Below are 23,904 nucleotides of genomic sequence, written 5' to 3'. Positions count from 1 at the left end.
AAATACTTGTATATAGATTTTCAGTGTAGAATTCAGTGTAGATTCAGGCACATTAAACCTGCATGTCGTCTTCTAACAACAAAATCAGTTAGAATCTCCAACTCTTAAGCAGCATTTACTGAAGTGGCATAATGTGGTGGCATGTGGTGATAAAGCCCTTAGTTCTGGATCCACTGAGCAAAGCCTTCCCTTAATGCCACAGGAAGGGAGGGATACTCACACTGCTCTGGGCTCAGAGAAGACATCAGTGTGAATGTGCATCATCAGGTCCCCACCAGCAGCATATTCCATTACAAAGCACACGTGATCTTTGGTTTGGAAACAAGCAAAAAGGTTCACCAAGAAGGGATGTCTTACACTATTCACAGTTTCAAATATTCGCTTTTCACACATCAAGCTGCAAACAAAATCAGGAACAACATAAAGCTCAGTGCTGAACAACAGTTTTTCAATTCTCAGAAATTACTGGTATTTTATATGGTATGTTTTTTGCTCTGTTCCTCTGGATAAGATAAGAACATTTTTTTTGTTCAAGAGAGATTTTAATATCAGGATTTCATGAATTTATATTTAGCTTTCCAATATGAAAAGAGAAAACTTAGCAGTCCATGAAAATTGTGCCAACAATTTTCCTTCCAAATACTTGGATTGCATTAACTATGCACTGCTATCATTCATTTCAATCAATTTTTATTTTAATAATTTTCAAGACATAGAGGAAATCCAGTGACAGTATTACAGATATCTCTCTATAGTAATTCCTGGTTATTTCTCCTTAAACCAATTGTTTAAGTTGTAGGTTATTGTTAATACAGCTATCTTTCTTCCTACAAATGAACACAGTCACTCTTAAGCAACTGTAAAAACACCTTCTTGCACTAAAACCAAGCAATTTTGTAATGGCTCTTTCACATCCAGGCAAATAAAAAAAACCAAAAAAACAGAACTTGAGTTTTGGGTCAAAAAGACTGAAAAACACCCAACAGTGGAGTATACAAAGAAAAATATAATGGACAGAGCATGACAGTATGTTACAGGTTCAGAAATAGCAACACAGGTTCTGCCAGTAAAGCAAAGAGTCACTGTTCTCCCCTAATGTGATGGAAGTAATTAGAATAAATACTTGCAAGAGAACCTGAAAATCAAAAACAGGATCAGCTTTAAGTCAGAGCTGTAGTTCAGGCATAAGAAGGGCACTAAAACAAACCAGGGGTTACTCTGCTCCCTGCTTGCCCCCGAACAAGAATACACATCCACAGCAGCCAGCTCCACAGGGAGATGACAACTGACTTTGCTCTTCCACTCAATTCAGCAGCTCCCTGGCAGAGCACACAGCTGGTTTATGGAATCCACATGTTTATACTGTACAAACTGACCTGTCCACTTCATCACGAGCCACAATATCTCCTTTCTTTAAGGCTTTAATAGCAAACATCTCATTTGTGTTTTTGTATTCTGCCAACAGCACCTAAAACAGAGGAGATAAATTTAAGAGCTATATCTACTTCTTGATAAACCCCTGACACTTGAAACAGCCTTTGGACATTTACCTTTCCAAAATGTCCTCTGCCCAGTACAGCGCAGCATCTGAAATCCTTCAGACTGAACTGGAATCTTTGTTGTGATCTATGTAAATAAAAATTGGTCACAAAGTTTCTAGTTTGTTAGCTTTAAGAAATATTATTCAGATCAAAACAGGAAAACCACTGGTTTTTTACCTTCTATCTTCAGACTCTCTGGTGTTGGTGTATTTCATGTCTGAATCTGGAACATCAGACTGACAGATTATTTCAGGCTGGTGTTTTGGAACAATACTATTTCTGCCATTTTCAAAATCAAAAGTTGCTACTTCATCCTGTGAAGAAAAAGAAACCTGAAAATTTAAAACTGATTGTGAAGGCAAATGAAAGCAGAAATTTTACTAAAAGCACATGAAATTCTTAATACACCCATTGTCTAGGATAAAATGACAAATTTCCAGATGATTCAGCTAAGTAAGATTTTAGCAGACTGATGAAATCTACTGCTCCAGTAATTTTCCTCTGTCTTAATAAAACCATTTTATCTTGAATACTCTAATAGTTTTGGAGCTCTGGCTTTTTTCTGTGTTGGAATTAATTACATGGAGTGTTAAACACACCAACCACAGAAACAGTTTGCCATCAAGAGCAATTGGAGCATTCTACTGACACAATTCTGTGTGTGGAAGTTAAGGGAGCACGTGCTGATTTATAAAGGCAGAAATCCATCATAAAGATGCCAATACTACAACCATGTTAAACTGTATAACCCAAGATTCTTAAAAATTACTTGCCTGAGAAGGCACATCAGGAGCCTTTATCTCAGAGGAAGATTCACAAATTTCCGCAAGGGAAGATGCACGGGGTGGAGCAGGTGGAGGCTCAGGCTCAAGTTCAAAGTCCAATTTGGCTACGGGAGAGTCACTGGCAAGAAAACAAATAACTCCTCGGTGTATAGCAAAGACTATTTTAACACTTGTAGATTTCTCCTAAACTAAACATTGTGTGTCTGGATCTAGCTACAGAATAGTTCTCCACAACTAAAAGAAGGAAAGGTGTGCAGCCTTTCAGGATAAGCAGACTGTGCACACATTCTGTACATGAGGGCAGAAGCCTCTCAGTGCTCCCTCCTGCACTCAGGGGCACGGCAGCTGCAGGGGTGACCTACCCGGCTGGCAGGGCCAGTTCAGCGAGCTGGGCATCCACCACTTGGCCCGTGGCAGGCACTGCTGCTTGGGGGCTGAAGGTGCCAGAGTGATTCACTGTAGGAATAGCTCTTCTCACCAGCCTTCCCCAAGTGGCAATATTAATATTCATCTGAGGAGCTCGGAGAAATGTTTTGCCTATAGATATTGTGAAAAAAGAAAACAGAATGCAAGTAATTTTCTTACTCATTACCAAAACCAATAATTAAAAAATCCCATATTAATTAATTTATAGTTTATGAAAAACAAACAAAATTTATAATTTTCCTTTGCAATTTCTAATTAACCACAATTAAATGCTAATGCATAATAAGGAATTCTTATACAAAAGATTTCTAAATGCAATGCCAAATCTTTCATTATCAACAGTATAATTTGCAGGCAAACATTAGACCTCTGTATAAAAATTTTCACAGATCTATACAAGTTTTAAGCTTTACATGTTTATATGAAAGAATCACCTTGCTGTTTCGAAAAAATTTTCTTCTGCCTCTGGAGTTTTGGTCTTCTTTCAATAACCGGATTAAAGAACGTAACCTGCAGTTCAAATAATGTGTGTTATAGTTCAAGTTTCAGAACAAAATGCATTCTTAAAAGTTCAAGGAAAACTTGTTAAACTATTCTGCCATGTAATACTTTCAAGTATGTTCAAGTGCTTCAAAGAAACATTCTTACCTCTGCAAACAGAGTGCCCTGGGGTTCGAGATAGAGACACATGCCATGCCGTTGGTTATCCAGGAAATCTTCCAACCTCAGAAACTTTACTGCACACAAAGATCTCCAGTCACGCCAATAAACTGAGATTTCTAATTCACGTGACTATGACAGGAAACACAGACACAGGAAATCACTTATTAGTAATTGTTCTGCAAGAGTTACCACAGTACAATTGTAAGATCAAGGAACTCAAGGATCAAGATGCAGAGCTGTTATTTTAAAAGGCTGTCAGGGCTAACCAGTCAGACTGAAGCTCTGATGATCACAGCATTTCACTTCAGTTCACATGAGATCTCCAGTGTACAAACAAAAGCACAGATGTAAAATTTTCCCTGAGAGTAGAAGCAGAGAGCCACAGTAACCAGACTTTTTGGGTCAGTCTAACAACACTGCTTGTTCAAGATGTTTTAGCTCAAGCTCTGACAACAAAGCTTACCTTATGCTTAGAAACCTCAATTTCGGTAGTTACCATATTTTTTACAAGTACCAACTTCATCTGATGCCTGCAAACATTTTCGTACCTGGATATCCATGATGATGCAAAACTTTATAGACTATCTCTAGAAATGCATACACCTTTTGTAATATGGTTGTAAAGAGGGGCCAAAAACTTTAAACTACCAGGAACTACTGCTCTATCTTGCTGATGTGATTTATGTATTCTTAGAGTGTCTTATATGTGTGTTACAAAACCTGTCCCAAAAGTGAAGAATCCTGCAATACGTGTGAATCCTGCAATGTAACAGCACCATCGCATGTTACTACTTCAGTTCCATCATGATACATCATTTTACTGTCTACCATAGCTATGATATGTTTTAAAAGAAGTAAAAGTCAAGAAGCACCAGAGTAAAGAATAACAGGGCTTGGATTGTGCATTTCAAGCACAGAAGGATTCACAGAATATTCTGAGTTGGAAGGGACTTGCATGGATCATCAAGTCCAGCTTTTAAGTGAATGACCCACATGGGGATTGAAACCACATCTTGGTGTCACTGGCACCAAGCTCTGACCTTCTGAGCCAGTCTCAGGATACGTGGCCAGCAAGAGCAGAAGCAAAGTCCTTTTCTGGCACCAAAACCTGAGTTCTTAAATAGAGCCCACAACACATATGAGGCTGGCAGGAGCAGCTACTATGCTGAGTAGTTCAAGTCTTAATCTGAAAATAATTGAGGCTTCAGAGCTCCACAGCTGCTTGTTTTTTTTTTTTTTTTTTTTTTTTTTTCCTGCACTACTCCTGACTGTAACCTGAATTTCTCTACTTGCAAGTCTAAAATTGCTTCCTTCCTAGATGGAGGGAATCTGGACTGGGGCTTGGCAGGGAGAAAGCAAAAAAACCAGGAAAGTGGCTGTTATTTTTTCTCATGTGAGAAGCATGTATTGGAATAAACATGCACTGGAGATAATTTAAGCTCCTAAAATATAAACCTTTATAAAAAAATAAACCTTATACCTTAAAATACTAGGACTATCAGGTATCTAAAAAAATACTTGGCTAAATCTATATAACATAAATTCTACTTCAAAAATAGCAACTCAGTACTTGTGCCCTCTAAGTAACATTTAAAGTTATAAGAACGAACAAGTAATGAATTTATTATTCCTGAAGAACTGACCAGCTTTACATGAGAACACTTCTATAAAAACACTAAAAATTCTATGATGTAGTTTTACCAAAACATCCAAACTGATCTGATATCACACTTTACTGATAAATAATTAAAAGCTGATTATCCAAATAAAAAAGTAAGCACCATCTCTCCCATCTCCCATCTTTGAAAACCCACTAAGGGTTAGATCTTGACAAAAATATTACATCAGTTTGTAAGTCAGAAAAGTTAAGATTTCTAGAATGCTGGCCCAGCACAACAGCTTAAGCCCAGAGAGCTCTTTCTAGTAAAGATGGGAATGCTGCACTTACAGAATTTGAATAAAATGACAGCAACAGGGGAAAAAAGCAACATGAAATTAATACAAGAATCAAGTACAGCTGTTGCGGAAATCAGGCCACATTTTTACCCTGTCTAGTTCCAGTGTAAATTTCTGATCCCATGACTGATTGGAAATCGGTTTCCAGCTAGTTTGACCAACCACGGTGTTATCCAGCTTCAGTACAGCACAGACTTCATCTGTAAGTAAAGTACACAAACTCAGCTTAAAACTTTAAGAGGATTTTCCACAAACAAAAAAAATCTCCAGTAAATTTCCCTTAGAAATGTAATCTCATATTTAATTGGTTCTTATGGGCATAATAGTGTGGTTGTGCTTCTGTTAACAGCTTAACAAGTAAAGAAATATTTAAAGTTTAAAGATTTGAATCAATTTAATATTTTAAATTACAGAACATATCATGCCCATGAAAATTTAAATAAAAGACAATGCATAAAAATAAGAGAAGTAAGGGTATACTGAACTGGACAAGTCATCAGTTTTCAGAAGGTTTCTACCACTCCCACTTTTACTTTTACTGGGTCTGCTTATGAAAGATGATCTGGCTTCATTTGGACTCCAACCAGGTAATGTAACTGGTGTGGCTCTTGATCGACCAGGGACATTTTCCAATATATCTTGGCAGCCCATGAGCCTCACTTCCAGGGTACCTAGAAGAAGATGGACAATGATTGATGAAAGTTTTCTGCTCTTAAGTAAGCCAAGTGAATGACTAATGACTGATTGATGGCAATAGCTCACATTCTGACTCCCACAGGGCATAACAGAAAGATCAGATGAAATCAAAAGACAAATCCAGGACACACATATATATTGAAAATAAAAGCATTAAAAGTCAACTATGTGGGACTCAGCCTTCTAGAAAAGAGCAACAGTTCACCAAGATAACACAAAATAAGTTTTTGTTGTGTTCCAGAAGTCTTTTTGTTTTCTTCACTTGGGAACCTAACTGAGCTGGGTTCAAATTGTAAACAACGTCATTTTTTAAGACTGACAAATTTCAAGTTTCTTATTAAAGCAATGAATCTTGCAGATGGAGCAATAACAATTTTTAATGAATTTTATATAACTACTTAATACTGGGTAAAATTAACGAACTATTGAGACTACAGATTTGTGTAAGAAATCACACACCAGAAATCACATCTGCCTGGTGCATTGCTAAAGTCAAATTTGTATCAGTATGTAATTAAAAATCATTCAATTGTTCCAACTTGACTGAATTTGGATTTATAAAAGCTGAGACAAGAAGCTACTCTTCAACAAGCTATTCTTCCAAATCTTTTGCATCTTTAACCAAATGAGGTATAAGGCTGCTGTTCAAATTGAAGAGTTTCCTCCAGCAGCACAAAAACATCTGAATACCACAGATGGTTACAAGAATGGTAGGCTTCATCCTGTACAAGATAACATCTATGAAACTGTGACAGCACTGACTGACAAAATCAACTACTAGAAGTGGTGAAATTAGCCAGTTCATAATAGTGTCAGTTAGAAATGCAGCTCTGAAAGGCAGTCTTCTTTTGACAGCAAATGTACTTAACCATGACACTTAAAAAGTACTCTTTTGTAACAGAAACTTAAGTCAGACTTAACCTAAAAATGATCTGGCAACATCATAGCCCACAGAACAGACAGCAAGAAACCAGTCTAAGAAGAAATCCCAACCTGTAGGAAGCTAACAGCCGTAAGTGACAGCTAAGCATTAGGCTATGAAGACAAAGAGATGCTATTGGCTTCCGAAACAGGTTAAAAGGTAAAAGAATACTCCATTCCCAAACTCTGTTTAGAAAAAAAAAAGATATTAATAAGCAGAAAAGCTATACTCTTGTATAAGGAATGGATGCAAATCAGAAAGTCATGTTGATGCACTTAAAGATGTATGACAGTAGCATTGCTCTATTTCTCACAAAGCATTAGAGGCAAAACACAGAGACACTGTTCATTTAAATCCTGCTCAATACAAAAGCTCTTTGTGTAGGCAATATGAAAGTGAAACTATTAAGAACTTCACAAGCGTGTAGCTTTGTCAATTTCTATTAAAAAAAATTTCATATGTATCACTAAATCACGTTTAAAGAGAAATTATAGTCACTGTAAAGTATCTGGCTCTTCATTAGGTGTTACAGGAAACAGAAAAAAAAAGCAAGTTGTTTTAAACCCAAGGCATTATACTTCCTGCCTACAGTCACTGATCATTTGAGTTTTCATTTGATGAAAAAAATTTTTATTACCACACAACTTTACAAGGACTCTCAGCTGAGAGACTCTCAGCAAGTTTCTCTTGCTTCACAATGCAAGAGAAATAGACTTGCTCCATTTATTATTATTATTATTATTATTATTATTATAGCTTAGCAGAAAAGTTCCTCTTTTTGTTTCAAAATATAACCCCACAGTACTTCAGAATTAAATTCTGTCTCATTTCTACATGTATATCCTGAGTAACATTTTAATTCCAGGTTTGTTTTTTTTTTTCTTATAAACTTACTCTGTTAATAATAGGCTTAATAGTTATATGCCAAATGTGTTAGGAAACAAAACATGAAGTCAAACCTATCTGTCCTAGGAATTCTAGACCACTGGCTAAAAAACTTTAGAACAGCAACATACCCCCAAGTAGTCAGAAGCATGTTTTTCTTTAAGAATGCTGTGCGGCAAATGTTCAATACTTTTGTTAAAGTATTGTTCTCTGTTGAAACCTTACTTTCAATGAAGGACAATTCCAGGTGAACCCAAACTATGAAATTGTTCCTAATTCACATTTATATATAAATGTGGTTCTTCACAGTAGGCCAAGTCTCTTTAAAAAAATCACTCCAATCTTATTTGCAAGGAAAAGAGTTGGCACCAACAAATAAGAGTCTCCCATGGTTTCATCTATGTTTGTTAGGACCTCCTTCTTTGGATTACAAATATAATGCATGATTTGGTAGTATAAATTTCACCTTCCAGAAAACCATTGAGGTCCAGTGGGTAAAATAGGAACTGGGAGAAAAGCTGGGTGCCTATCTCCAGCTCTGTCACCTACTTCTTGTATGATCAGGGCAAGTCACTGAACCCTTCTGCAACCTAGCTTCCCTATCTGTAAAATGGGTATAATGATACTTATACACATTGATGATAAGTACATGATAATCTCAAGATTAAAGGCATTTGGTAAATGCTAGAAATATCATTCCATAGGGAGCTATTTAATGCCAGAGCATCACATTTTCAATAACATTATAAAAGGTAAACAAATAAATCAAAGAAACTTATCTGCATTTTTTGCAGTGTATAGACACTGGGAAATTCTAAATGCCTTTGTCTAGGAAAAGAACAACAATTACATATGTCCAGTAAGAAATAGAATTGGCATTAAAGGCTTATTTTAAGTCAATAATTAAGATCAAAAAAAGAAAACCAAAAAAGCTCTTTAAATCATACCTGTTAAAGCTGCTGGTTTGGACAGTGTACTGTACTGGTTTTGAGTAGATATTACACTCTGACGAGGACTTAATGTGGGTGAAGACACTAATGAAAGCTCTCCTATAATAATACTGCTTTTGGGATGGTTTTTAGGAAGTTCATTCAATCTCTGTTCCAGTGAATACTTCAAGAGGTCCAGCTTCTGGCTTGATTCATTAAATCTTGCTTGCGCCTTTTTAAAACAAAAAGAATTTGAAATAGTTCAATTTTTTTTCCCTTAAAGAATCTTTAAAACAAAGTATCAGAAATTGTAATGACAAATTACTTCTGAAAGTGCCTTTCTGTCGGTAACTTTCCCAGATCCAAGTAATTTCATCACATTTTTTGCACCTTCTGCTACAGCGTACTCTATCGTAAAATGATGCCGTAATTCTTCCATTCGGAGTTCAAGAGGGCTTATCACAGGTTTTGCTGCAAAGAGATATAAACAAACAACCTTCATTGAAGATAACAACCAGGTTTAATTTCTTTAGTATCAACCCCTCCTCCATATAAACAGAGGGGAGAAGAAAAAGGAAAAAAACAGGAGAGGTGCATATTTGGTAGTCCAAAGAGAAACTTGAAGTATGTAATAAAAGTAAAAACTGATATTTTAAGCATCTACATTTGAATGAAGAAATAATTGATCAGGGCCTCTATTCAATAAACAGCTCCTACTTCCTGAAGAGCTATAATTGCTAGAAGATGTTAAAAAAAGAAAATGTCTTCAGGGGAGTTAAGGGACAAAACTGAAATATCCCCAATATTCAACTGTCAAGGAAGTTTTGCGACTTCAACACTTCTGAACTACACCATGAGCATTTATCTTTTATACTGCTCTGTAGCCAAGTAGATCCCTGATCAGTTTCTGATAATCTCCCTGGCTCACTGGAAATCCCATGGAATCTGGCTTCTGCCAGCACAGAGAAATGTGAGAGATTCCATACACTGCCTTTGCCAAATGGCCTGGGTCAACCATTCTAATGTCCAACATCTCAGAGTGCTTAGATATCCTAACCAGAACACTTCCTGAATATATTCCTTTTTGCTTAAAGCACTAAGAGTAGTAGGAACACAAAAAGGCATTTGAAAGCCCTTTCTAGCATTAATTTCTTTTCCTTTTAAACAAATTATATACATAATCCATGTGCTAAAATGGGTGTTAAAAAGTAGTGTGGAAAAACAAACACAGAAACCAAACACCTCACACACCACAAAACAAAATATGAACATACATTTTTCATTACCTAGGATATATACAGGCCCTGACTACAAGCATTGTCACACAATGTCAATATTCAGAAATGCACACAAATAAAGTTCAAGACTTAGAGATATACCCATATGCCTGTAAGTTTCTAGTACACTCATGCTATTAGAGCTCAAGAGTAATTTTTTTTTTCTTATTTGAAGATTTTCAATGAAATGAAAGTTTAAAAATACTTCTGAAATGCAGCATGAGTATTTCAAGCCAGGTCATTTAAATAACACTTTTTTTTGGTTGCTTTAAAGGTAATTGTTTAGCACTCAATCTAGCCTAAATACTTATAAAACCAGGAAAAATTCTCCTCCATCTGTCCTACCACTAGAAATAATAAGGTCAGTCTATTAAAGTATGTATGACAAGCAGGCTTTGTACTGGCATCAGATTTTTTTTAGCATCACAATATAAAGATTATATGCTATTAAAAAATCACTAATTATTAAGACAAAAGAAAGCATGCATGAAGTGAGAAGGCAGACCAGAAAGCAAAAATGGACAGCACAATGTATAGAAAGGATGATAAAGAGAGATGGTGTTTCTCTTCATTACAATGAAGGGATTTTCCTTCACATTCCTTCAGATGTTTTTGGCACCCGAAGACACACAAAGTTTTCCCTAGCCTCTGATTATTTTTGGTTCATGCAAGCTGTATCAAATGTTCCTAACAGAAATTTATGGCAAGTCTGTGTGCATATGGGTATATATCTGTATGACATTCTGACATTAAGGATTCATATTTCCTTTCTACACCATCACCATTATCAAAAGCCAATTCATTGGTCTGGACTGCCTGAAGAATCTGCATCCTTATAACTTCTATTTTTGTCTTGCTGTCCTGAAGCATCTGCTGAGCTGTGGCAAGAAGTTTTCGATCCTGTTGAAACAAAGAGACAAATTGAAATCAGAAACATCTTCATGGAACATGACACACTGGAAGTTTCAAACCACACATACTTCGGAACAGGAACTAAATCTATGCATTTCATTTGCATTAGGCAAAGTAACCACATAAAGATATTAGTGAAAATTAAGTTAGGACAGAGGCATTGGTTGATTAAAGACTGTAAGCCACACTCAGGGAAACTGTGTTTCAAGGTCAGTGGAGGAGGCATGATCTAGAAACATTACATATGTAGATTAATATTTTGTAATCTGATACTAAAGAAAGAAGAAGATATTAAGTGCAAAATACCTCCAAAACAATGTAGATTGTCTCCAATTTACCTTGAGTATGGTAAAAACTCTTGTAATAGGCAAATTTGCTGGACTAAACCCATATAAAAGTAATTGCACTACTTAACCTGAGTTGATTTTCAATACTGAAATTAGAAATATGATGTTGCTTACAAAGCTCATTAAGCTTGCAGAACATTTTTCTGAACAAATGAAAGCTAAAAATTTTTTGCATTAATAAATATGTAATAAACAAGGCCCACTTCATTAGCTATTTCATCAGCAATCTAAGTACAGTACAGTACTTTTTTATCTAAATAAACTAAGATAACCAAGCTTCATTTTCAAAAGCAGTATCACAGGAAGCTGTTTAGAAGAGAACATTCCTAAAGATGAAGTTTCATAAATTTCCATGGCTCCATGTGGCTCTGTCTCTATGTTCTGGCAATTACCAGACAGCTTAAAGGTGATCTGACTTGCAGTACGAACAACAACAAAAACAAGGTATGAGAAAATTTAAGGAAATTTAAGGCAGTGTATTTGTCCTGTCCATGCAGTACCAATCAATCACAGTAATTAACAGCAGTCAGGGCAGACGTGTACCAGCCTTACAACCCAAAGGGTATTTTGGTTAGCTCATTTTGTAGCCACTCTATAACCTCATTAATAAGTTACTTTCCCATGGACATGGTTTATAATTGTATTTTTGATTTTATAATGAAGTTAAAGAAAGTAAATTCTTCCCTTGCCATAATCAAGAGAAAGACCTGCAGCGCAGCCAGGTCCCAGAGCTGGAAATACTTGCGCCATGAAGCACACTGTAAGAAAGATCTGTATGCTGAGAAATTGACCTTCACGGAGCTCCTCTATGACCTCTCCCCTTGACTTACTACTCACTCAGATATTTTAATGCTGCCCTTTGTTCTGCAGGGTAGATATACCAAAATCTACACATAAAAATACTTTGGTTTTGTGGAAAGAAATTGTGCCCCCTCTGCATACCATAGTTTCACAACTCTCAATTTTAAGTTTTAGTATTAATCAACATTACAGGGAGATACTACGGATTTCATATTTTAAGATTCCATATTACTTATCCAATTAATGATCACACAGACTTTCCTAAATCAATACTTTCTCGCATACAGATGTGAAATTTTGGAATAATCACTGACTCTAGCAGAGTACAGGGTTTAAGGAACAGATTACAAGTTACTCTAAAATCCTGTATTAAACCTTATCCATGCATCATTCTGATGTATAAATATGCTGGAAGTGTTTCTTTGTCTGTATCTTCCCTTTTATCTTATTTTTGATCTTGCTGCTCTTGATTATCCCTCATAGTCTCTTACTGGAATGGATTTGCTTGCTCAGGAGCAGCATTAGCCCTTCAGTGTGTAGAGCAGAGGCAATCCAGCCTTACAGAGATATCCTTAGGTTTTAAAGAGACAGAAGATCACATCTTCCGAATCAAAATGTATGTGTAATGCTCAGCAGTTCTCTTAGTGTTGGAGGCTGAATACAAAGTATTTCAATGCATCTTCTGAGTACAGAAGAACTGACAGTGCCTGTAAAACTGATCTGCAGAGCTGTCATGGGATCTCAGAGAACCTACGCACATGCAAGGAAAGATGATCGTTATCTCAGAAATGTTCAAGTCCAAATAGGTTGAGCTGAATGTTACTGAAGCAAGTAAAGTACAAAGGGAAAAGCTTCCCATGAGATGATGGGTTTATTAACAGACTGCTTTTTCATTTTTAGAAAACAGATTATAACTTCCCTCCATTAAATTTAGGTCTCAAAATAATACAACAGATTTGAAATTAGATCATATAGTACACTTGCAGAAAGGTCACAAATGAGTTTAATATGTTTAAAGATGGCCTATGACTACTTTTTAAAGAACTACTGGATTACTGGGATTGGATTCAAACTGGGGATTTTCTGCCCCTTTTGCCCACCCCATCCAGATGGTTGGATTCTTTTAAGCTCTGCTTTTTAAAACATAGTCAGCATGCTCAAGGCTACAGTTCAAACATGCCAAATAACTCACTACTGAGCAGAAAAAAAAAAAAAAAAAAGAATGAATACCCACCATTTCCATCCTGTTTGCTGAAGTGGCTGGCAATGCTTTTGTGCTTTGCAGCTTGCTCTCTCCAGCCCAGTTACTATATACTCCCAATGTGGTAGGCTCATTTAAGCATTTACCAATCACAAATACAAGATTCAATCAGAGATTTTAATTACATACCTCAATCTAAAGCAAACCAGAATTTATCTTCTCTACTTAGTCTGATCAAAGCCTGCTAACAATGTCTAATATTACAGCCTGAGTGTTTAGTTAAGTTTTTCAGCCTGTTATAAGGTTACTTACCAAGGGTTTATTAGAAACCTAATTCGTGTATGTCTTTTGATCCATTTGGGTTAGCTAATTATGAGTTCTAAGTGTACCTGATGTTAAGTACATGGCCCCAGAGAATGTAGACTCCAAGGGTTTCTAGGAGCTGAGGGACTGTGGTGGATGGACAGCATTCCCAGGACCTTAGTCATAATGTGCACTCCAGCTATTTCTTCTATTTGCCCCCAGCTAGTATGTTACAGGTCACTTTCAGAAAAGGCTGCCTGCGACAGAAGGAACTTGATGGCACCTCTGGTCCATCGAGTCTAAACTCATTTTCTGTGAGAAAGCAGCGCTCCCTGCTATTTGTTCAAGGTATAAGGAAGTCATACAGTAGAGACATACAAAGTGATCTGCCTCTCCACCAACACCTAGCCCAAATTCAGTCAAAAACATGAAGTTCCTTTCCAACAATTTCTAGTTAAAATCAGTTCTAAGGGGTAGCAATGTAATTTCCAGATTCCTTCTCTTCTAGCAAACCACTTCCTTTTAGTAAGTTGACTGACCCAGATAGGTGCTGGCTCAGCTAAGATCTTAAAACATTTTGATTCTTCTTACTACTGTCTGGACACAAAAACATCTAACCAAGCTACTACACATTATTTGTTAGATCTACTCTTGTGTTTCCCCTTAGTCTTGAAATTAATCTCCTTAATGATTTAATAAAGGTAAAGAACAGTTAATGAGTAATGAATGAAAGGCGAAGGGGAATGTAAGTAGAGGATCCCTCCCTCCCTTTTTTCTCATTTGAGAATTATAACTGCCTTTCACCTCCTTGGAAAAATTCTGGTGCTATCAAGAGAGAGTGAGTGCAAGTACTTAAAATTCAGATATAATAGTAAGTGTGGCTTTATTTTTAATTTCACTTTATTCTATCAGTTGCTACCTCTAGATTACCACACTTCCCTAAAAAGAATTTATTTCAATGTGTATTTTATGTGTATCAGTGCAAGTTATGACATCTCTATCAGAATACTACACACATTCTATTGAAGCATTGGGCACAGATCTTTTTGCTGCTAACTACAACTAGATGACGAGTTCAGAATATACTTGGCAATACTGCCTTTGTTGCAATTATCATGCATGTTACAATGTTAAACTAATGGATTTTTTTTTTCTGTGGAGCTAGGCAAAACACCAGACACCAGTCAGTCCTACCAAGCTTTGCTGCTAAGTGAATCCCACGTGGTCAAAGATTACTAGATGTACTAAATTTAGTAAGCCGGATTTATTATTTAGGTTGAACTGCATCTGCACAAACTGATAACACAATCACTTCAGTGGGTATCAAACCACAACAAAAAATGGTATAATAAATTGTAGCAGATTTGATGGAACTGTTTAACAAAAATATAGCCCGAACTAAAAATACTGAAGCTGCATACTGTTTATACATTGTACAGTCACATTACAGCAATGTGAAAACTCATTCATTTAATGATCTTTAAGCATTCCAAAGCCTTACCTTTGAAGAGCCATTTGAGTACATCTGTATCATATTTTCTGCTCCCTGTTTTACCTTCAGTTCTATATCCAACTGCTTCTTTAAGGCCATCAATCTGTTGTTCGTAGAAAACCGAGGATCACTATTTGGAGTATCAGGAGTGCTAGGACAATCTGTGAATTAAAGAAAAGGTATAAGCATGCAGAAAAAAAACCAGGAAGAAAACACCCAAACCACTCCCCCAAAACCCACCTTACACTCTATTCTATGAAGTTACAGACTGAACAGAACTGGAACATCCTACTTGAGAATTAAGCGACCCTCCTGTCCAGAGCTACTTTGCAACAGGACTGCAAATGCGCCTTACCATGAAAAGCCTCCCGAGAGCCCTGTGACTCCTACACATGCCCTAATTCACATGAATCACTTCCGGCACTGGGCAAACAGGCAGGTCTGCAGCTAAGCCTATTTTTATTTCAAAGGAGATTTAATTCTTCTCAAATGTCTTCAGTCAATTAAAAAATGCAGTTTTCCATTAAGCTCTCTTATACTCCTGATTTGAAATCAAAGTGTTTTAACAACAAACTTGCATAATAGTAATAGATACTAATGAGCACTGTCTGAATACAGCTCTTGAGTAGATCCTCATCCGTTTTAGTGTGAATACTGCAGACACTGTTCATGTCAAAATTAAGAACAGATAAAAATAAGCCTTTTTCTTATTCTAAAGCTGAATGTATTCTGCTCTGCAGTCATAACAGAAATCTGGGATAACTGGATACATAGTCAGATAAGTTACTGAACAACTCACTGATCTATGGGAAGGAGAAAGCTTTTTCACTTGACAGTATTACTGTGTTTGGATCTCCCTCTTGTTGGATTTATTTCATGGAATGCAAGTTAGTTTTATCAATTTAATTATAAAGTCAAGCTCCTTAACTTTTCCTAACTAGTCTATTGTATAACTTCATATTTCAGGTTCTGCAACATGAACTGCTAGTAAACTGAAAATAAGTGGCGACTGGACTATTTCCAACACATCTGTCCTTATAGCTAACTATCCTCCAGAGCAGTCCCAATGACTTCCAACCTTTTGGTAAAAGAGGACAAATCATTTCCACCATAATAATTAAAAAAAAAAAAAAATTCTTCTACCCCAACAACCAAGAGAATACCTTCTCTATGGACAAACGGTTCTGGTTTCCTCGAAAACAGTATTTACTGAATATGAACCCCAGAATCTTTTTTCCAGTTGTAATAATCTTCCTTGCATTAAAACTAGGATGAGGAATGCTGAAATCCTCAATTACCAGAAAACAGAGGCAGTGCACTAGTAACTTACAAATTTTTACTTATGAGCTATCAAGGGGAGATATTTTATCTGCCATTTCATACTTTTGCTGTAAAAGTTTCTGATAACTACTTCTGGAGATTTAACACATTTTGTTTCCAAGTTTGCTGGGTAATTTCCTCCTAAATGGCAATCTTTGCTGAGGCTACATACAGATTTCAAGTAAGGAGTTTTAATTTCCTCTGCTGCTAATTCACTCTTCACTTCAAGCCACTTACAAATCTCTTACTGCATCCTCACTACTTAAAGGTAGCACAGAAAATACCAGATGTTAAAAAAAAAAATCTGCATTACTCCTCAGCTGTTTTGTCATTGATCCTCTCCTCAGTGTTTTGGCTTGGTTCCTCTGTTGAAGAGCACTTGAACAGCTTTACCTAAAATCTGTTATTAATAAAATAAAGATTAAAAAAATGCTTTCCTATCACTTATGTCTTCAGTTTCAACTAATCCTCATCTAATAATCTACTCAAAATGAGAACAAACATGAACTTGAAAGTCACAGTGTCAGGTCTCCTTGCAAAGTAGATTCATCATATAAATGAATATTTACCAACTTTAGATATGTGATGCAAGCCTCTCCCACTTAAAGATCCCAGCCCTCTGATGATCCATGTGAAGGCTGTGGGGCTCCTGAAGTCTGTTTTCACAGCTTTTAAGGAGGTACACAAGCAGCCTTTCTTTGCATTAAAACAACACCCAAGTTGCAAGTTAAGGACTAATTAGAGATACCATGTTTCAGGCTGCCCAGGCAGCTGTCATTATCTGCCTTTGCATGTCTCTGCTGCGAAGGTGTAACCACACCACTTCTGGGTCATCGCAAGAGCTGGTCTCTACTTGTGGGTGTAACCTACCCTCTACTACTTAGTTAAAATTGTGGTACTATGTGCTTTGTTAGTAACTAATAGCAAGGGAAACTTTTGTGCAATAGGGACTAATTGCTAGGAAGAAGTAATTTTTTGCCTTTAGGCATCATGGCTGCTCACTAAACTCCCAAATTTGGAACAACATGCTTCTTAATATATTACGTTAAAAAAAAACAAAACAAATAATAGTTTTTCAGAGATGCTTTCCAAGGAACTCCTTCTACCATCCCCCAACCAAGCTCCCCATTACTACTCAGTAAGCAGCTCGAGGCAGCTTCTTATAGAATTCAGATTAATTTTTAAATCAGCCAGACAAACTGGTTCTATTGCAGAAAGCATTGACAGTCTCAGCAGCAACACTACAAGCTACATCTGTATTAGCTGTTTCCTTTTCTCTTTGTTCTGGAAGGTTGTAATGACTTTGCATGGCTAGTTATCTCAGATTTATTTATGTAAAGCACTTTACAGAGGGAGTCATATCTCCTCTGAAAGCATTTAGTTATCTTCATAGTACAAATAAGTAATAAATTCATCCAGGTAATTGCAATCAATGGAATTTATGTATACTCCTAAAGTTATACAAGAGTTAAGTACTAATACCAAATTGATATTTCACTCAAAGTAGGGACTGGGGAACAGAAGAGATTTTCCAGGTTGCCCCATTTGTTGATTAATAAGGGCAGTACAAGACTTGCCATTTTGGATACATTCAAGTACAGCTTTGCATAGGACAGCAAGGGCTTTGCTGGGGTACGGTTCGGGCTCCAGACCCAAATATTGTTCTTGACAGTGAGTATAGAGTGAAGCAACAGATGCATTTCAAGTGAACTCAACCTCAAGCAAATAGGCATCTTATTATGCTCAACAACTATGAATGTTGTTGCTTAACACCAGTGAGTTTTGTGCAACTTGTTAGCACACAGGCAGGCTGCTGGAAGAGCTACAGTGCTGCTTCCCTAGCATCTAAAATACCCTGTTTTCATAAAAATATACTCACCAGACTTAAAATAAGTTAATAGGGATGATTTTTAATTTAGTATTTGGATTACATGAGGACAATTGCAGTTTTCAGTCTGGAATGCTCATATGAACAGTGCTCTTTGCTCTTCTGAAAACCTTTTCAGTTTGAGTTTGTACAGTGCTCACCAGCAAAAACTTCTTGCTTCTAAATTGCCTTTTACCCATCACTGCTATCTAAGTTATATTTATAAAGAGCAGTTACATAACTCAACTCTTCTGAGACTGCTGCTCATTCTTTTGGGATCTCCTCCCCAGATGCTACATATAGTATTTCTTCAGTAAGCTCAGTGTGAAATCGAGGATCCCACATAACTTTCTGAATTTGGGTTCCCAGATGGTACTGCAGCTTGCTGCTTAAGTACTCAATTAGCAGCAAGTACCTTTGGTAAATAGTTAATTTTAATCTTATTTGAGGATATTTAATTGCAGTTAGCCTCCTCAGTGCCATACCCCACAGAAATACCTGCAATGCATTTGGGCATTGCTGAAGGGAGGAAGGAAGATGCATTGCCAGGCTTTTCTCAGGCAGTCAGAAGGTTGGATCAGCACTGGAACTAAATCATCAGTAGGCCCCAGGCAGCAGGGGACATTCTGCACTCAGAAAACATCCAGTGCTGACCTCCTGGAAACTTCTGAAGTTCAGCTGAATTTCCACTAGGTAGCAGCTAATTTTAACTACTAATAAAGTGACATGAGATTCTTTCAAATTGCATAGATAATATTATTCTATTAAGGCTCCCAAAGTTATCTGAAATTCCAATGGATATGAGTTTGTAGGTGGAGTCTGCTATCTAAAAAGTCACTACCTATTATCAGTTTGGTTGCTACCTCCACCAGTTTCCAGTAATTGGTCTTATGTGGATACTTTGGTGTCCAACAGATTAACCTAGTCATTTGTAAGGACAAAGAAATCCCCCAAACAGCCAGCTAATCATATTATTTTAAAAAATAATTTATTTTCTTTGCAATGCCTACAGCCAAGTTTGATGTAAAGTGGATAGCTTCCATGTCAGTTAGGAGGATGGAAGAAAGGGCATTAACTTGTCTTTGAGTTAGTTTTGTCCATATTTTATCCAGTTTTATCAATTCACTCAAAGGTTTTCCTATCACTACACTTCTCTATCCCCCTTAAATTCAGCTCTATAAAACAGACCAATTTGCCAATTTATAGGTTCTCTATGTATTAGCTACATGTCTGATTAAATCAGTAACTTGCTGTAGGTAAGCTATTTCAGTCTTACACTGAGTCATATTAGAGAGCACAATCTGTACTGCTGCTTTTGACACAAACACAAATCCACCAATTCAGTCTTTGCTGTTGTATAGAAGTATGTTTTCTAGACACAACATTTCCTCATCTCTGAAACAGAAGTAATCATCCCCATGGGACACATTACATCTCTCAGACTTCCAGCAATAATGGTTGCTATGCTTGTCCTACTCTTTTTATGTTGCTGGATTCTGCTTCACTTTTAAGTGTTGACCTACAAATTTTAGAATTCCACATCCTTGCATGACTAATACACTGCACAACAAGGGCAGACTTGGGTACAAAGTCCCACTTCTAAAACAAACTTAGATTCATCAGCAATCCCTATAAGGTAAAGTACACCTATGTTGTGCTAAAAGTTGTTTCTGAATCACATATGCACTGTCAAATCTACCCTCACATGCTCTAATAAAGCTGTTTGGCAAACTGCACTTTCTGGTTAAAGTTTACTACCAATTCTTCAAATAATTGTGATCTTTCAGCTCTAGGCAAACTACCACAAAAACATCTAAAGTTGCTTGGAATGGAATGTTATTAAAACAGATTTTTCTACAGTAGATTTGTTAACACTATATTTAATGATTTCAACATGTATTGATTGCACTGTGCTGATTACAAAGCAGTTACACTAAAAATTAGTGGCTTCTTAAAAAGTAATACAAGTTACTGCTTGATACCATAAGCAACAGAAAGAACCACAACAGCCTGTGTAGCATTTCTCAGCTCTATATTGGGAGCACTTCACAAATATATGTTCACACCCACTTTTCAGATACAGGAACACAAGAAGATTAAATGACTGTTCTAAGTTACCAAAATGGTCTTTCAACCAGTCAACAAAAAAGTCAAAAAAATCTTTACAGTTCAGGCCTGACAAGTCAAAGAGATCAGTTCAGTGAATCTCAATCCTGACTTTAGAACCTGAAAAAATCTACCCAGAATATTCTGTCACACAGGGAAAAACACAGGGCTTTAATACTGAAATGTATTAAAGTACACAAAGAGAAGACAGACCTTGACTCATACAGCTCTTGAACCTTCTTTACCTTATTTTCAGCATTCATGATCTGCACAGTCTAAAAATTTCCCATATATTTCCACCTCTTTTATATAACTTGTTACTAAGTGACCAGAAGAAGGTCAAACACAAGCTAAAGTGAAAAGCAGTAACACTGAATAAAGATAACCTCTTTATTCAGTGCACTTTTTGGGGAGCTCCCATATTGACCAGTCAATGGTTATTAAATTCACTGCCTATTTTAGCAAAAGCAAGAATTGCCCAAGTGAGGTATCTGTGACCTGTCCACTGAGGTATCTTATGTCAGATGCAGTCACCTTTAGGGTTATGTATCTCTGTACTTCCTCAATACCATGTGTGTGTGTGTGTACACATATATCCACATGCACACACAGTTGGCATGCCATAACTTTTATGTTACCAACTTTATTTTGTGAAGGTCCAGCTCACCAATACCTTAAGTCAAGCCTAAGGCTTCAGTATTAAAAATCAAAGTATCACCAAAATGACTTGCATCCGTTTGTCTCAAGACAGACAACATTTACTGATAGTGCTCCCCCTCCATGTACTACTGACCATGAATGAGGAAGGAGACAAGCACTTAAAATACAAGGCAAACATTACAAAAAACTCAAGCACTTCAACTTCAGAAGGTGGGTGCTTCCAAATCTTTATCTAAAAAGAGGTATTAACAGAATTAAAGATTATTTTTTTCCCCCCTCATGAAGATTATGCAAAATAGTCTATTTAAATGGGCCTTGCATGGGAATACCTGATGCAATACTTTACAGAGAATATAAAGATCTCAACCAAATTTTCAAGTTTTTTCTTGCATCTTTCCATGATTAAGACTGTACAATCTATCTACCACTAACACCTAGAACAGAATGGAATTTAAAAACAGTCCTAAGAAGTTTAGCACACATCAAAAGCACGTAGAAGCACAGAAGATCAAGCACATGATCTTTTGTCCTTTGAATCCCTCCTGCATTTCCCAAGACATGCACAATGACAATATTACTCATTAACTCATTATGATAAGGCTTTTAAAAATGCTACACTGGAAGGAAGCATTCCAACAAGAGCATTTCTGTGCTCATCAACTTTTCAAGTTCTACTGCTAGATGAATTTTGCAAATTGTATCTGCACAGATTTTTAATATTTGGTCTATACACAGTTTGTATACAATTCTCTTTCTGTTCCACTCTTCCTGTTCCTTTAAAAGCCACAGTCCTGTCAACACTGAAGCAGATTTTCATAAACTTGATCTGACATGGAACAGAATGCTTCATGCCTACCAAAAGCCCAGTGGCTATCTGGAAGCATACATGATTGCATTCATTTCCATTTCATGCTGCAGCAACCACTTAGCCTCACTGGCTCCAGCTGTGTCCCTGCTCCACCTCTTGTATCCTCACACAGATGAAATGCCAAAAAGAATCCAGCACGGGCCACCATGGCCACCTGAACACCTCTGCAGTGTGTCACTGGGCCAGACTATGAACTGCAGACATCACCTACCACTGTTTCCTAAATTCTCACTGTGACCAACCTTGCATCACAAGGATGCTGCAGACCTTTATTCCACTGCCCAAGCTTCCTCAGGCTTGGCATTCACTTCACATGAATCTTCAATGGCTTGAGCACACTATTAACATTTTGCCAAGAAGAGTCTGTGCAATGTGAAATCACCATGCTGGCAGTATCTCCCAGGCCATTCCACAAAGCTCAAAGAGGACTGTTTACTTTCACAACATTCCATCTTAAAATACCAATCCTGGTATTTTTAAAAAATACATTCAAAATTAGTATTGACTCGCTGCCATGCCACAGAAAATACTAATTAAAACCATCAACTACAACCATTCTGTGAAAACAATTTCAAACTGTCTTTAATATAGTAGCTTTGCTGTGGAAAAGACTGGAGAATAAATAAATTCTAAGAATTGTCACTGTAAGAAATGTTTGTTAAGTTAAACAACAGCACAACTGAAAAACATTTTCTAAGTTAAGTTTAAAAAACCAAAACCTAACAAAAGTTTTTAAGTATGAATGTTGTAATTTTTCCTGCATTGAATAAAGTGGTGCATCAATTCTGATGTCTACAGTGTAATTCAGAGAAAGTCACTGGAAGAGCTCATGAAATTTGCTTTCACACAGAGAAAAGTTACTAGGAAACATTACAGTGACTGAGAAAATATTTTAGTATGCTAAGAACTGAAAGTGAAGAACTCATAATCCATAAAAGACACTGTTCCCTGGGAAGGAATTTTAAACTCAAAGGTACTGGATACTGACTTGTGAGTCAAAACAAAGAGACATACATAAGTAACAAGCTCACTAGCTATAGTTTTTCTCGTTCACAAAGCAAATTTTTCAAGTGAAATGGGGAGAGCTTATCTCAGCTATAAAGAAAAAGTGATTTCACGGTAATGCGTGGTACCTGCAACATCTTCGAGATCTGTTACAACAATGTGTGCATTTAGCTCCTGTAACTTATGATGCAAGTCTTCTAACTTCTTATTCGATTTTTTCAAAATGTTGTCCACATATGCCAAGTTCTTTTTATCCGTTGTGACCTTCCTGAGGTTCTCTGCTCCCTCCTTGATTTTAAGTTCCTTTCTTATTTCTCGCTTGATTTGGTCCTTTATTTCATCCAGCTTCTGCTGTACCATTGTATCTGAGAAGTCCAACTTCTGGCCAGTGCTCACATTCTCAGAGGTTACAAGGCCTTTGGCATCCCCCTAGGAAGAAAAACAGTAATATAATCACCAGGCAACACAGTTTCTGACAACACACACTTACAGTGCCCAGCACTCAGGTCTGTAGTTAACCCTGTAAGGCCATTCCCTAACCTCAGCTTACACTCACATTGACCTAAAGCAACAATAGCACAAGATATGATGTTAACTGGAGCTACATTTTACAACAGATGTATTTTAAATTGAGTGACGTCTTTACTATGCCTATTTTTAACAGCAAGAGATTTAAATACTTTTGTATTTGTCATGGCTGCTTGCCTAGCAGTTATATGCCTCAGAGCTAATGAGTCATGTTTATGATTTTATAGATTTAATTTGTGTTTTAATAGACAAGATGGATAGAGGAAAGAAGACTAACTTCTAATAATTATAATCTATGGGGAAATTTTATTCATTCTTTATAATAGGTTCATTTTAAAGATTGTTAAAAAAGTAGTGATACTTGCAGTTGTTTAAAGAAATACTGCCATATCTATAAGGATTTCTCAAGCTTTT

The 23,904-nt window shown here is 36.7% G+C and overlaps 1 protein-coding gene across 2 annotated transcripts in view; it reads right to left on the bottom strand.

Annotated features, from left to right (window-relative positions):
• PKN2 (protein kinase N2) overlaps positions 1 to 23,904 on the bottom strand; it is a 54,737-nt gene that overhangs the window by 7,529 nt on the left and 23,304 nt on the right. The window contains exons 2-16 of one of the 2 annotated variants that reach the window (XM_074546071.1): positions 23,091 to 23,391; positions 15,146 to 15,297; positions 10,863 to 10,980; positions 9,129 to 9,274; positions 8,822 to 9,035; positions 5,857 to 6,042; positions 5,462 to 5,571; positions 3,401 to 3,544; positions 3,187 to 3,262; positions 2,689 to 2,863; positions 2,315 to 2,444; positions 1,719 to 1,873; positions 1,551 to 1,626; positions 1,377 to 1,468; positions 221 to 397 (exon numbers count right to left, since the gene is read on the bottom strand). In XM_074546071.1, the coding sequence (XP_074402172.1) occupies positions 221 to 397; positions 1,377 to 1,468; positions 1,551 to 1,626; positions 1,719 to 1,873; positions 2,315 to 2,444; positions 2,689 to 2,863; positions 3,187 to 3,262; positions 3,401 to 3,544; positions 5,462 to 5,571; positions 5,857 to 6,042; positions 8,822 to 9,035; positions 9,129 to 9,274; positions 10,863 to 10,980; positions 15,146 to 15,297; positions 23,091 to 23,391 (2,252 nt within the window). The remainder of the gene's footprint in view (positions 1 to 220; positions 398 to 1,376; positions 1,469 to 1,550; positions 1,627 to 1,718; positions 1,874 to 2,314; positions 2,445 to 2,688; positions 2,864 to 3,186; positions 3,263 to 3,400; positions 3,545 to 5,461; positions 5,572 to 5,856; positions 6,043 to 8,821; positions 9,036 to 9,128; positions 9,275 to 10,862; positions 10,981 to 15,145; positions 15,298 to 23,090; positions 23,392 to 23,904) is intronic. The other variant, XM_074546072.1, reaches the window with a different exon arrangement.

Source organism: Zonotrichia albicollis, chromosome 8 (assembly GCF_047830755.1).
Source record: "Zonotrichia albicollis isolate bZonAlb1 chromosome 8, bZonAlb1.hap1, whole genome shotgun sequence".
Taxonomy (NCBI): domain Eukaryota; kingdom Metazoa; phylum Chordata; class Aves; order Passeriformes; family Passerellidae; genus Zonotrichia; species Zonotrichia albicollis.
This window is presented reverse-complemented; position numbering and strand designations above follow the sequence as displayed.